Source organism: Bos grunniens, chromosome 14, assembly GCF_055505025.1.
Source record: "Bos grunniens cultivar Pamir isolate PY7600 chromosome 14, Bosgru_T2T1.0, whole genome shotgun sequence".
In the NCBI taxonomy this organism is placed as follows: Eukaryota; Metazoa; Chordata; class Mammalia; order Artiodactyla; family Bovidae; genus Bos; species Bos grunniens.
The window spans coordinates 11764659-11780040 of NC_141178.1; the positions used below are offsets into that span (position 1 = coordinate 11764659).

At 41.0% G+C, this 15382-nt stretch overlaps 1 protein-coding gene and 1 long non-coding RNA gene across 3 annotated transcripts; one reads left to right on the plus strand and one right to left on the minus strand.

Moving 5' to 3' along the window:
* Positions 1-3479: 3479 nt before the first annotated feature.
* Positions 3480-11391, minus strand: RBM12B (RNA binding motif protein 12B). 2 transcript variants are annotated; one of them, XM_086335276.1, is made up of 4 exons: positions 11142-11323; positions 10895-10964; positions 7651-7695; positions 3480-7080 (listed from the first exon to the last, which is right to left on the minus strand). In XM_086335276.1, the coding sequence occupies exon 4, from the start codon at positions 7050-7052 to the stop codon at positions 4098-4100; it is 2955 nt and encodes a 984-aa protein (XP_086191402.1). In that variant the 5' UTR covers positions 7053-7080; positions 7651-7695; positions 10895-10964; positions 11142-11323; the 3' UTR covers positions 3480-4097. The 2 variants fall into 2 exon arrangements, with proteins under 2 accessions (XP_086191402.1, XP_086191401.1); XM_086335275.1 differs by lacking the exon at positions 10895-10964 and having other exon boundaries at positions 11142-11391.
* Positions 11384-14205, plus strand: LOC147359038 (uncharacterized). Its single transcript, XR_015140151.1, has 2 exons — positions 11384-11728; positions 11928-14205. It is a non-coding gene; the product is annotated as an uncharacterized LOC147359038 (long non-coding RNA).
* The last annotated feature ends 1177 nt before the right edge of the window (positions 14206-15382 follow it).

A 15382-nucleotide genomic window follows, 5' to 3' on the forward strand; every position in this document is an offset into this window, starting at 1 on the left:
TTCTGACTTTTGTTATTCATGGTCTGTTCTTAACAAAGCATTGCTTCCTGAAAATAGCCCTAAGTGATATAGTTACTTAATAAAATACTCAAAACATTTTAAAACTGTAAATAAATATCCCAGGTGGTACTAGTGGTAAAGAACCCACCTGCCAATGCAGGAGATCTAAGAGAGGTTGGTTTGATCCCTGAGTTGGGAAGATGTCCTGGAGAAGGGAATGGCAACCCACTCCAGTATTCCTGCCTGGAGAACCCCATGGACAGAGAAGCCTGAAGGGCTACAGTCCACAGCATCACAGAGTCGGACACAACTAAAGTGACTTAGCACACAGCATGCACAAATAATTTACATTCATAAAAAACTGAGGATGTCATTGCATTTTCTGTATTTAATCTTGGTATTGTAACTAGGCAAAAAAAACAAGGTTGTAGTATTTCTCTTGCAGATTATGATCGCAACTCACTTGAGCATCAGTTGCCCTATTTGTAAAATTAAAATAGTGTCTGATATTTAAAGCAATCAAATTATGATATAAAATGTATGCTCTATTTAAAAAAATATTCTAAGAACAAAAGGACTATTACATGTAATACTTTAACTGTATAATTAATTTTTAGGCCAGCAATAGGTTGGCCAACCTGAAAGCGTTGCTGTTTGGTCGCTATGTTGTGTCCAGTGTTTGTGACTCATGGACTGTAGCCCACCAGGGCTCTCTGTCCATGGGATTTCCCAGGCAAGAATACTGGAACGGATTGCCATTTCCTTCTCCAAGGAATCTGCGTGGCCCAGGGATCAAACCCATATCTCCTCCATTCACAGGTGCATTCACAGGGGGGTTCTTTACCACTAAAGCCACAAGGGAAAGTCTTAAAAGGGTTATAAAGTAACTATTTCTACAATTTGTGAGCTGGGACAGAATCAAGGCTATTACATAGATACTTAGGTAACCATATTTTAAAATATAAAAACCTCTTTTTAGCTTCTTTATAAAAAGACAGGCAACCAGTCTGACTAGTTAGTTGGTTATAGGCTTCCATTTGTCTCCAAAATAGATATATTAGGGTTACTGGAACTATAGTTAATTCATATATAAAGATCATGTAGTACCTATTACAGTTCACTAAATATTAGCTAACATTTATGCGGAGATGGAGGTGATGGGGTCACTGCTTAATAGGTGATATATGGACCAAGAGCCAATGCTCATGACAGTATTGTCAGTAAGTGTGTAAGTGTGCACTCCTAAGGAGTCTTACTATCTCTTGGTTATGAGATTAAGCTTACTTTCTAGGCATGATCTATATTTTTCAGATGCCTCAAATCAAAAATGTTTGGCTTTAAGATAATTAAAATGCCACTGGGTATTAAACTTGATAACCAATATGCCACTATAATACCTAATAAATCTAGGAGAGGAAACACAACTGGCTATGAGATTATTATTGAAGCTGGGCAATGGGTTAATGAGGATGTAGTGCACTGTTCTCTTTTATGTGTTTGAAATTGGTGGTGTGTTGGTAAACTGGCTCACTGCGGTGGAAAACACCCTAATATTCTGCACTTACCAGTTTCCATAGTGTAAATACTCCTACCATGGCCCATTTAAGTTACCAACATGTTGCTGAAGGCAAAGTTGTGAACAGATGTGGAGAAATGGCTCCCAAGCAGTAGAAGCCAGTTTTGTGTAGCAAACTTAAAGTTAAAAAATATACTAAACTGAAGATCATGGAGTAGAATTCTTATCAATCCAGTAATTTTACAATCAAAATACAAAGCCTGTGCTTATTGTTAGCCTTTTAATTATCACCACCATTCCACCCTAGCCTAGACTGAGAAGCAGTTCCATATTAAGTTATACTTCACCTTAAGTTTCATCATAGCTTTCATTTATTTATATGTATTTGAGAAGCATTTTTAGGTCTTCCAATACACTTCAGTAAGATTGATCAAATCAACCATACAATCTGAGCACTTAAAAAATCTTTTCTTCCTAGTGTCATTTTCCTAGCTTGTGAGCTTACTAGTTTCAAGTGCCATAGTGATGTGCTTTTTTGAACCAAATTTACCAGTTAATTCATTTTACTGCCAAGTAGGATGTTCAACATAATTAAAAACACAGAAACTTCAGTTGGTTTTTCTTAGACTTCTTTAGATCACTAAAGATGAGTATTGCGGTACTAAATGGCTAAATACTAAAAAGTGTTCTACAATACCCTCCAAAGTACTGTATATAAATTCAAATTTTATTATTTGCTCAGTGTGGGGAAGTATCTATCACAAAATTGAGGGAAATCAACTGTTTTATGTAAATTATAAAAGACCAATCAAAATCAAATCATGTTTGATAAAATGAACAATTTTAAATTAGAAGCCAATATATATTGTCTGTCTCATAAAGAATCCCTGGATATATAGTAACTTCTAGTTACTTTGTCTTTTATTCACAATGTTTGGGCATATTAATTTTATCTTTTTTTTAATGCTATTTTTAAAGCAACAATGGAGGTAAAAAAATATCCTTTACTCTTGAATTATATTTTTAGCATGGTCTTCTTTAGTCGGTAAGTCGTGTCAGACTCTTTTGTGACCCCATGGACATAGCCTGCCAGGTTCCTCTGTCTGTGGCATTTCCCAGGCAAGAATCCTGGAGTAGGTTGCCATTTCCTTCTGGACCCATGGATTGAACCCATGTCTCCTGCACTGGCAGGCGGGTTCTTTACCACTGAGCCACCAAGAAAGCCCAGCATGGTCTTACTAAAATTAAAAACTACCATTTAACAAAGTTGGTAGGCCAAAGTATTAACAGCATGAACTGGAGTGAGTAAGTCTGTCAGGGTTGAAATTGGCTTCATGATTTTTAACTATGACTTTAGGCAAGTTACTTAAACTCCGAATTTATCTCATTTGTGAAATAAATACTTGTAAGCCTCTTAAGGCATATTAAGATGACATTATGCATGTAAAGCACTTAAACTGCCTAGCGTATAGAAAGTACCCAATGTTAGCATTATTATTATGGTATGAAAAATCAAATCCAGTATTTGCAAAATCTCTACAGTGTCAAATATCAAAGAAGTAAAAATTTAATCTCACAGAATTCTTGTTATATTTAGTCATTGAATCTCCAGATAAAAAAAGTTTTGAAATTATGAATAAACAACCACAAGTTATATAAATCATAAGTAAATTCTTCCTATAAACACAAACTATGTCCATTTATCAGATTCTTCCCAGCAAGAACCTGAAGGTCCCCTTGTACCTATAATTACTTTTTTCTCTTTTAAGTACTGAGTAAATCTTATCAGTCTGGTTGATGAGATGTTGGAATAAACCACAGAACTACACAAAGAACTCATATACTATTATAGAATGTCTGGTCCCTCCTGTCATATTATTTAATATAGCTGTTGAAAACCTTCACAAAAGAAGCTGTAATTCTTTTTTCTATATATACAAATACAAGTTAATTAGTTCATCTATTCAGTTGCAATTTTTTTATTTTTATAAAAACTTTGAAAGTTAATTTCCTAAGCCTTTTACATAAGTAAACTTCAAGTTCACAGTCTGTCAATTTTGAGCTACTTATGATTAAGGGGAGGCTTAACACAGTAATATCTCAGACAAAGAAGAGGGCATTAATTCTGCAGGCAGTTAGCAATAAAAATGCTAACCCTGAACAATCAGTCACTGACCATTTCCTTATACAATTGGAGTAGAAATGTAGACTACAGAATGGAAACAAAAGTAAACATAAAACTTGTCTTCCCCAAACACAGTTTTCTACTTTATACAAGTCTTGACATTTACCCATGACATCAACAAAAATTACTGCACTCAGGGAATTAGTTCTCCCCCCAACCCAACCCACCCCACCCCCATCAAAAAAAAAAAAGCATATATATTTTTAAGTTAGAAAAAGTGAATGGCAATTTGCAAGCAAAAGAAAACCAGATTCACATTCTACTATTTACATTTCTTCTGTTCACAGGTCAAAATTAAAATGTTTCTTTTCATTAGATAATTAAAAATAAACACTTAAAAATGCATTTTACTGCATCAATACTGTGGGGAGATAATTATCAATTTAGAAATGCTCTCTAGAGCAAAATTAACTTAACCTTGCGGGGGCCAACTGGTCTATCATTCAGGTCTTTAATAGCAGCCATAGCTTCATTGTAGTTTATCATGGCAACAATGGCTTCCCCTGTGGGTAATCCTTGCTCATTATACTGTATTGAAACTGAATCAGGTATGATTCTATAACCATGGAAGAAATCTAAAATCTCATTAACATTAGCTTTAAATGGAAGATTCATTATCTTAATAGGTGTTACTCTACCTGAATTACAATTTAATTTCGGATCAGGCATAAATCTCCCCTCAGGAAAACTTCCCATATTACGCTTTCCAAAATCAAATTTGCCACCTTCTGGGCGACCAAAATTCACAAAAGGACGATGACTTCTAAAACCAGGGGGGCTCCTAAACTCCTCACCAGGAAGTCTAAATCTGTCAGGAACTCTGGAGTCCTCCTCTGGAGCTTCCCTGAGGTCTTCCTCCGGGAGCCGCCTGAAGTCCTCATCAGAAGGGCTTCTAAAATCTTCCTCCTGAGAACTCCTGAAGTCGTCTTCAGAAGGGTGCCTAAAGTCTTCATCCGGAGGGCCCCTGAAATCTTCATCCTGTGGGTGCCTAAAATCTTCCTCTCGGGGGCGCCTGAAATGTTCCTGGGGTGGCCGCCTGAAAAGTTCCTGAGGCGGTCGTCTAAAATGCTCCTGGGATGGCCGCCTGAAGTGCTCCTGCGGTGGCCGCCGGAAATGCTCCTGAGGTGGTCGCCGGAAGTGCTCCGGGGGCAGCCGACGGAAGTGATCTGGGGGCGGCCGTCGGAAGTGCTCTGGGGGCGGCCGCCGGAAGTGTTCCGGGGGTGGCCGTCTGAAGTCCTCGGGAGAACCTCGAAAATCCTCCTCAGGAGACCGCCTGAAGTCCTCCTGGTGGGGTCGCCGGAAGTCCTCCTCAGGAGGGCGCCTGAAATCCTCCTCCGGGGGCCGCCTAAAGTCTTCCTCAGGCTGTCGCCTCCATTCCCCTGGGGGAAGCCGCCTGAAGTCTTCCTCAGGAGGCCGCCTCCAATCCTCCTCAGGTGGCCTCCTTAAGTCTCCCTCTGGGGGGTGCCTCCAGTCCTCCTCCTGGGGTCTCCTGAAGTCTTCCTTGGGAGGTCGCCTGAAATCCTCCTCAGGTGGCCGCCTCCAGTCCTCCTCCCTTGGGTACCGGAAATCCTCCTCCCGAGAGCGCCTGAAGTCCTCCTCAGGAGGCCGCCTGAAGTGTTCCTCCTGAAGGCGCCTGAAGTTTTCCGGGGACCGCCTGAAATCCTCTGGGGAATGCCTAAAGTCTTCTGGAGGGCGTCTTTCAGGTGGTCGGAAATCCCCCTGAGGATGCTTGAAATTGTCCAGTTGCCTCAAGTCCTCTTGCTGATGCCTAAAGTTTTCCGAAGGGCCACCTGAGTATACTGGTGGATCATTTGGGTCAAACGAATGGGAATGATCATCTCTATCACAAGACTGTGAATGGTCATGCATTCTTTCACTAGACATTGAAGAAAAATTTACACCAAACTCCTGCATTTGTGCCTCAGATATGAGCCTTAGCAACACCTCTGTCCCCAAGAATCTCCGTCGGTTTAAACGTTCAGCTTTCACGGCCTGTTCTTCTGATGTGAATTTCACCAACGCTTCTCCTAGACCAACTCCTTTGTCATCATAAAGCAAGCAAATGTCATCCTCAGCAAGAGAAAAGTCAGCAAAGAACTTCTGCACTTCAACTTTTGTAACATCAAATGGGAAATTTCTTATATATATGCACAATTTCTGGCCAGAGTAGCCTTCTTGAGAGTGTTTTTGTGAGACCTGTCCAAGTCTCTCTTTCTCTGTTGATGCTGGTCTTTTCTTTTCATAACATTCAATGAACTTCAGCATCTGTTCCCTAGAAACTGGATCAATATAAACTGGACGATATTGTAAAACAGTCTTATGTAAACCCAGAGCAGTGTTATAGTCTTTCAGAGTCTTGAACATCACAAAGGCATATCTTGTTCTTCTTTCATCTTTATATAAAAACCTAATCTGTTCATTTGTCAGATCAGTATCTCTAAAAAAATTTCTTAAATCTCTTTTGTTAATACTTACAGACAGATTTTTTAAGTGAACATAAAATCCCAGAGGAGAACGGGAACATGTTCTTCTGGGAGATTTTGAATGAGATCGTTTCCGAAAATGTCTATCATTAATTCCTCTTGGTGGTGTATGTTCTTCAGTCCTCATAGAAATGTCACCTTCCTTAATTAAATTACCTCCAAAATCAATCCACTGTTTTTCTGAGCCTTGCATTACTTCAATAAATCTTGAACCCATAAAACTTCTATGACATTTAAGACCTCCTGAAGCATCAATACATGAGGCAAATTTTACTATGGCATCACCATTATTTCGGCCATCATGATGCTTTAAAAAAATTACTCCATCCACACACAAACCAGAGAAAAAGACACGTACATCATCTTCATTTACTAAGTACGGCAAGCCTCGTAGAAACAAGTAAGGATTCTCAGCTGTCAATGGCCGTGTCTTTCTTGGCCTTAAATCACCATGTCCTGTACCGTTAGTATGAAACCCAGCATCTTGATTAATCGGAGAACCATATCCAGAATTACTTCCTTCTTCTTTAATAGCCTCAACAAAATTAGATAAGCTGCCAACCCCTGATGCCCCAGATCCTGGTCTCTCTCTTCCCATGCGGTCAGTTCTTTTCATTTCTATAGTCTTCTGCATTTCTGCTTTACTACTAAGAAAGAGCTCTACAGATGAATCCTTGATAAACCCTCCTGAACGACTTACGGCACGTCTTGCATCTTCATCTGTTGCAAAAATAATAAAAGCCTCCCCAATTTCCCCTCCAATTATATGCACTCCTCCATCAGGAATAGTCAATCCCGTGAAGAAGTGACGGATATCCACAGGCCCCGCAATAAAAGGAAGCCCCAGTAAACGGATGACTACAGCCATGCTGAGCGCAAACCACAGCAATAATGACCTGCAGACAGAAAGGTACACATAATAGCAAGTCTTATTTTTGAAGTACCTAATCCAAAACTAAACTTAATAATTACTGGTCCCTACCTTCTTCAGCATTTATAAATGAAAACAAGATATGCGTTCACAACGATATTGACTGTATCTAATTCTTTAAACAAATGGAATAAATTTTCTCCCAACTAAACATACAAATAAACCAGCTACTTTGAAGAAACATTTCCTATCACCTATCCTATACAGTGTTGAGTAGAAAAAAAGGTCACATCTCTGTACATCTGCCAAGTGCTACTTCACAACAAGACCAAACTATTTTCAGACATATCTGCTAGTGAAACATGAGAGAGAGCTTTGTAGATTAAAGAATTTTACCAACCACAACAAATTTTACATACTTATAAAAGCCATCTATGGACAGTATATAATTTCTGCTCATGATAATAAACTGCCTACCACTAGTGCATTACTGGCCAGACATAAAGTACAGAAGCCATGCATACCCAGGTGTACTATTCTACTTTTTTTTTTTTGTCAAGCCTCTGTGAAAAGCCTTAAGCTCTGGATATCTTACCTTTTTATTTCTTGCAGACCTGTTAATTCTGTAAAAGCAACTTAACTGTGGAAAGAAAATGAAATATAATTAATCCTTGGACCCTGTAATTGACCTTAAACAACGCCAGATTAGGATATTCACTTCACAATTACCTATTAAAAGTGAAGCAATATAAAAAGGCACAGCTAAGAGTATTACAAAATGGTTGTCTTTGTTCCAAGGGGAAAATAATCATCTTTTAGCAAAAAGGTAGAAATTCCAAGGAGACCTCTGCAAATTATTTAGAAACAAAAAACCTGAAAACTTAACAACTGGTCCTTAATTGAAAGTGGCCCCAGAAAAAGGTGACAGAAATGTTATATATTCTGATTGGACTATTGGTTACCTGGGAGTATAAATTTATCAAGGCTAAATGAACCTATCCTTAAGTAAGGTCTGTGCATTTGACTGTATGTGAATTTTACAACCAATTTTTAAAAATCTTTTCTACAAGTAAAAATGACAATTTAACACCAAAAATTCCCGAAACCCTATCTTCCACTTGAAAAAACCAATATCTAATTCATCATTTCCAACTCTCCTGTAAATCTTTCAAATCATAAGAGCAAATCAAATTAATAAATGATACAATAAATGAAGAAAACCATTTTTAAAGCAATAAATCCAAACCAATGGCTACCATCTGGACACAATTTTAAGTTCTACATAAACACCTCACACTTCCAAACATGGAACCCAATTTCCTGACTCCACTAAGACAAATAGTAAAATATCCCTAAAATCTAAAATCTCAATTACTTATACTCAACTATTGCTACTCTGTATCTTAAACTCAAATTTTATTACGCTAATAAGTTTACCCCATTTTGAATAACTGTCCTGCCTTCTGGGGAAACCCAAATGACTATACAGAAAGGTAGAAACATAGTAATACATTAATTTGGAATATTTGGGGATATCAGTATTAACTATTGAAAAATCTCAAAATTCCTTACATCAAATACTTTCAGAGATACCCAAACTAAGTATTCTTACCAAATATGTTTTTTAAGACCTGTTAATGATTATAAATTATGTCTTTAATGAACAAATGTTTTAATTCAGTACTTACACTTAAATAACACTCATCCACAAAGTGCTGTCTGAAAACATGGTCTTTGAGGTCTGCAAGGTCTATTTTCCTTTGAAAAAGGTCCACTGACTACTTTTCAAACTACAACGATGATATCAAGAAACTAACTGGCATTTTTTGCGCATTTGAATTATCAATGCCAAATTGATATTAAAAGTATTAGTGAGATTTGTTGCTAAGTCGCTTCAGTCGTGTCCAACTCTGTGTGACCCCACAGACACCAGCCCAGCAGGCTCCCCGTCCCTGGGATTCTCCAGGCAAGAACACTGGAGTGGGTTGCCATTTCCTTCTCCAATGCATGAAAGTGAAAAGTGAAAGTGAAGTCGCTCAGTCCTGTCTGACTCCTAGCGACCCCATGGACTGCAGCCTACCAGGCTCCTCTGTCCATGGGATGTTCCAGGCAAGAGTACTGGAGTGGGGTGCCATCACCTTCTCCAATTAGTGAGGTTTACTATATAATATTAATGCATGAAAATGGTGGGGCGGACATAGGACATATAAAAAAATCTTTGTACTTTCCACTCAATATTACTGTGAACATAAAAAATAGTTCTAAAACTTAGTCTATTAGACAGTATCTGCCTGGTACCCCCCAACCACCCCAAAAATGAGTATAAGCTTAACTTCTTCAACAAACCCACACCAACATTTTAATAAAAACTACAAATGGCTTCTGGATGTTCACATTAATATTCCAAGACTCTTTCCTATGCAAAATGACTTAGCTCCTGTTACTTTTAGAAAGTCGTGTAAAACATTTTATCCCTGCTAAACTTTTAAAAATGTGAAACATATCTACAAAAATAGTCGAGAACATTTCACAAAATAATTACCATCAAATTTTAAGAAGTCTTATAATTTATCCTAATTTGAAAACAATATTTTAACTAAGTAGTTTCATGAGTACAAATTCATGAATTCCAATTCAAGAATATAAAAAAAATTTTCTTCTAATTTGCCACAGAGAAACATAACTATTGCTTAAACTTTTTTGCCCTTGAAACAGAAGGGCAATGTACTATTTATCCCTCTACAGAAATACACTTAGGAGATCACCTGTAAGAAACCAGATATCAAAATGAGCAACTTTCCTGTGGTTTCCACGTGATTTGCCTAAGCAAATACCCCAGAAATTCTATTCTTAGAACGCTACACAAAAAGCAAAAAACCCTACTCTACACTTAAAATATTTCTTACGAATGCAACAAAACCATCGTTATAGCTGTGTTGATTTAAAGACTGAGCTATTAGAACTTCTAACTTATTAAAAAAAAAAAGGGAACTGAATCCTTAAAAGCTCATTTACGGGTAAGTGGCTGAAATTAACAAGCTCATTTTAAATAACTTAGCTGATTTTATCCAAGGACTCATCCCACTTAATCATTATCACAAAAACCCCATGAAATGCTTATTTTCTAATCAAGCCTTAGAGGGAAAAGGGAGGAAAGCTAACTTGAAATGGTATTATCTCCGATCCATTCATCTTAACTAGAGAATAGCAAGTCATTTGCCAGACATGGTGAGAGAGAGATAACTGCTACTTCTTAAAACCTAAAGTTATGATGAAGTGCATTTAAAATGCAAGAGTGAACCCTGCAGAAAATAATCTACCCCACTCCGTAAGGATTCTTTATGACGATTTGCCTCTTTATCCTTTTATAACGTAGATGATTAAAATCAAAAGCCAAAGGCATGACGACACAGAGCCAAGTCCCCAGTAGAAACTGGAAATGAAGGCGAATCCACACGGCACAGGAATTCCCATTAACATCCATCCTCCTCAAATGGGGATCATCCGAAGGCATTGCTTCTATAGCTCAAAAAGCCTTTGTCCAGACTCCCAGGGGTCAGAGCTTCCTTCTTTTGCTCCAGGCCAAAGTTCCTACGTGGGATCCGATGCTCTTGCCAGACCTTCAGCCAAATCAGCCTTCAAATCAACCTGGACCACCCAACCTCCGTGCCTTTCCGTTACACCGGCTCAAGGGCAAACATTCCACCCCGACTCGCCCAAGGATGAGCTGTCCCTACATCTAAACGCTTGGGCTCCCCTCAAGCCTAAAACTAGCAGGGCCTCCAAGCGCTTTTCCTGCCACCACTGACTACGATGACATAGCAAAGAAAAACAAGTACCTATGGAATCCTTCCAGATCTCCACTCTCTCAAGCCGACTGACAAGGGCACGCACAACACCACATGGAGGCTGCCGGGGAAGTTGGGTGCGTTTAGCAGGGGAAAAGAGGGTGCCCTGACGGCAGAAGCTAAGCTCGCTGCTGGCGCGGCCCCGCCTTTCCCTGTGCTTCGGTCCGGGCCGCCAAGCCCTCCCCACGCCCGACGCCCCTGCGGTAACTGCTTCGCACTAGGGCGATCAAACACACACCGCTGCCGCCGAGTCGGAACCCCAAGGCTGGGGGCGGGGAGCACTCCTCGTCCGCAGCAGCCTCCCCAGAGCCGGGAGAGCCCTCAGCGAACCCAGAAGAAGATGGCGCCCACTCTCTCCCCTCCGATCCGGACAAACGGACGTACGGTGGCTCTGCCCATGCGCTCTGCAGGCGTCCCCCCCACCCCCACCCCCTCTCCCGCCGCCCCGGCCCCGTCTGCGCACGCGCCCTAACGTTCGCAGACTTCCCGTTGTCAAGCGGGAGGGAGGAGGCGTCAGGGCGCGCGCTTGCCCGGGGCCAGCGGGATCGAGCTCTTGCGCATGGTCAAAGCCCGCACTGCGTGGGACTCCACAGTGCCGGCGGAGAGCTTCCGTTAACAGGAGTTTGCGGTCAGCACACGGCTGTGATGGGAAACGTGTGTAACAGCCGAAGTACACTGGACGAACGTTCGTGATTCCCAAGGGCTACGAAAAGAGTCGCAAAAGCAGAGGAAACACTTTTGGATGCTGACCAGCGCCCCATGGGACTTCTGGGCGCGGAGGCCTTTTTGTCCCCTTTTTATTTGGCTTCCCTGGTGGCTCAGACGGTAAAGCGTCTGCCCGCAATGTGGGAGACTCGGGTTCGATCCCTGGGTCGGGAAGATCCCCTGGGGAAAGAAATGCCAACCCACCCCAGTGCTCTTGCCTGGAGAATCCCATGGACAGAGGAGCCTGGCAGGCTACATATGGTCCGTGGGGTCGCAAAAGGTCAGACATGACTGAGCGACTTCCCTTTGTTTCTTATAGGCAAGACTCCAGCCTCCATGATCTCTCACTTCCAAAAGGCAGCCGTCAACATCAACAATTAAGAGTCGTGTCTGACTCTGCAACCCAATGGACTGCAGCCTACCAAGCTCCTCTGTCCACGGGATTCTCCAGGCAAGAGTACTGGAGTGAGTTGCCATTTCCTTCTCCAGAGGATCTTCCCAAGCCAGTGATGGAACCCAGGTCTCCTGCATTGCAGGCAGATTGCTTTCTCCTGCACTGTATAAGGCAGGAACAGTTCCTAATCAAAGGAGGAACAGCAACGAAATCACCACAGGCAGGATTTAAGGACCAGAGAAGCTCACCAAGATTAGGAGACTGGAATATTTTGGCTCGGACCTGTGCCTCCTGCGTCCTTCATTGGCAGGCAGATTCTTTGCCGCTGACCACCAGGGAAGCCCCGCGTCACTCCTGATCATGCACAAAGCTGTTTTCTTGGGGTCTGCTTTCCTCAAAACGGTTCACCACTTTCTGTACAACAACTTTATTTTTTCCAATCAGTCAGCTACTGTAAGTCAGACCGATTTCCTTTTCCCTCGATAAAATTCAACTCCATTCCACATGCCATCTTTACTGATAACTTACACCCTGCTTTCCTATTGTTTGCTGAAAATTTTTTATTTCTGTTAGCTTTAATCACATACCTAAATTAGAATCCTCATCTCTTAAAACCTTCATTTCCTGTGGAAACTAAGCAGTAAGCAATTAATGTCCTCTGCATTAGTATTTTGGAGACTAGTAACAAATACCGTGATAATTTCTAAAAAAAACCAAAATACTTTCAGATTGAGAACATCGCAGGGCAGCACCAAACACATTCATTAATAGTTTTAAATATCTTTAGTTTCTCTGTAAAAGTAAGTCAATGTTCAGTAATTAATGTTTCAGTATCTTATTTGAGAATGACCCAGCTATTCAATAAACTTTCCTCACTTAATTTAATGCAATTCCAGAATTTTAAGTTAGCAAAATTGCAAAGACTATTTTAGAGACTTCTAAAGCATATTCATTCTTAACAGTTTATCTAAACGTTCTAATCTCATTTACATTTTCTATCCCTAAAAGTTTCTTTATATTGAATAAGGTGGTGGCACCCCACTCCAGTACTCTTGCCTAGAAAATCCCATGGACAGAGGAGCCTGGTAGGCTGAAGTCCACGGGGTCGTTAAGAGTCTGACATGACTGAGCAACTTCACTTTCACTTTTCACTTTCATGCATTGGAGAAGGAAATGGCAACCCACTCCAGTGTTCTTGCCTGGAGAATCCCAGGAACGAGGGAGCCTGGTGGGCTGCCATCTATGGGGTCACACAGAGTCGGACACGACTGAAGCAACTTAGCAGCAGCAGCAGAGCCACCACCAGCTGATGGATATCTAACCTAGATAGCATATTCAAAAGCAGAGACATTACTTTGCCAACTAAGGTCCGTCTAGTCAAGGCTATGGTTTTTCCTGTGGTCATGTATGGATGTGAGAGTTGGACTGTGAAGAAGGCTGAGCGCCAAAGAATTGATGCTTTTGAACTGTGGTGTTGGAGAAGACTCTTGAGAGTCCCTTGGACTGCAAGGAGATCCAACCAGTCCATTCTGAAAGAGATCAGCCCTGGGATTTCTTTGGAAGGAATGATGCTAAAGCTGAAACTCCAGTACTTTGGCCACCTGATGTGAAGAGTTGACTCATTGGAAAAGACTCTGATGCTGGGAGGGATTGGGGGCAGGAGAAGAAGGGGACGACAGAGGATGAGATGGCTGGATGGCAGCACTGACTCATGAGTCTGAGTGAACTCCTGGAGTTGGTGATGGACAGGGAGGCCTGGCGTGCTGCGATGGGGTCACAAAGAGTCGGACATGACTAAGCAGCTGAACTGAACTGAGCTGATGGGTGTGTCGCTTATTTTGCTGATCTGTTACAAAGAGCATACACTGAGGCTCTAGAACTACTCAACCATCTTGGATCTATTTGCTTCTTGGTCCTTGGGTGATGTCTTTCTTTCAAAAATTGTGCCCTGCCCCCTCCCCTCCTGTTTTATTTCCCACTCTCAGATATTTTACTCCCACATTCTTATGGGAAGCCGAGGGGTGATGGAAACCTCTCCTAGCCATCATTGTGATGTGGAAATGTTGTGACTGCTTCCTTAGCCCTCTTTTGAATCTCCTTAGTAATGAATCCCTTTTTGTAACAGCATCAGAGTACAAAAGTGTATGTAAATAACAAAAGATATGGTAAACATCTGATAGATAAAGAAACTTTGTTACAGTAACCAGAATTATGAATCATTACATTTAACCTACAAAATAATTCTAGTTAAATATTTCTCTGTAAGAGACCTTTGGGGCACTCGAAAGTATCCCAAAGTTAGCTGGAACTCAAAAGAAATTTAATTACAATTTGATATTTGGGAAGCTTGTCAATAAGTTTTAAAACAGTTGGTCAAGCTAAATCATTTTAAGACAATACTCATTGCTTAGCCAAAGTAACCAGAGATCTCAAAAGCAAATATTAATACAAATACCATAAAGGCAAAGATATTTACATAGTCTGTAGTAAAAAGCAGTGTTTCAACAATACTGGAGGAAAAAACAAAAACTGTTTTACAGAAGAAGCCAATTCTGACTCTATGTTTCTTTGACTTGCTTTTCCTTGCTTTTGTTATTATGATCATACCTAAGGGCCTGCTTCAGAGGACTCTGTCTCTCGCCTGAGGGTAAACTGAAGTGACTTTGTTCAGTTCTCAGATGATCTGACCCTGCCCACCCGTGAATGAAAAGAGATTAACACTTCCGAAGGCTGGTCATTCCCTAGGAGATGTTTTGCTAGACTGAAGACCCTTTCACTTTACTTCCCCACTGCCTCTCCCTCTCTATTCTGTCTTTTGACTTTAGTTCCTCCTGGCTTCTTTCTCTTTCACTCTATGAAAAGAACTTCTCATCCAGACCCCAATAAGATGGTTATTTTGAGGCAATAACCTGCCATCTTCTTGGTCAGCTGGCTCCTTTGTCTTAACCCCTCATCTCTCAAACTTACTGGCCTATCGTGCGGCAAGCAGAGCAAGCTTGAACTCAGTAACAGAATGACAGAACCAGGGATTCAGGGTTGATGGCGTTCTCAAAGGAGAAAAGTTAGAAAAGAAGGCAGCTTCATCATGAGTAGAGGGACCATGGTATCTCACACTTTATCTTTTCCCAGGTGGAAGTGGGGCCAGGCAGGGATAGTGAGATGTCCCATACATCAGGTGACTTGAGAGGGAAATTGGGGAGCATCCTTGTTAGCAGGAAAGATCACTGAAGCCAAGACTGAATGAATGACATGGTGGCTTCAAACCCAGCTGGGATCCTGGCCTTACTGGAACGAAATGCTACAAGGGCTTATGAGCAGATAAAGAAGACCAGAAAGAGGAAACAGCATTATATTTGGAGTCTCACCCAGTGGAGAGGACA

Coding starts and splice junctions, on each gene's coding strand:
- RBM12B (XM_086335275.1), bottom strand. CDS start 7,052: ATGGCTGTAGTCATCCGTTTACTGGGGCTTCCTTTTATTGCGGGGCCT.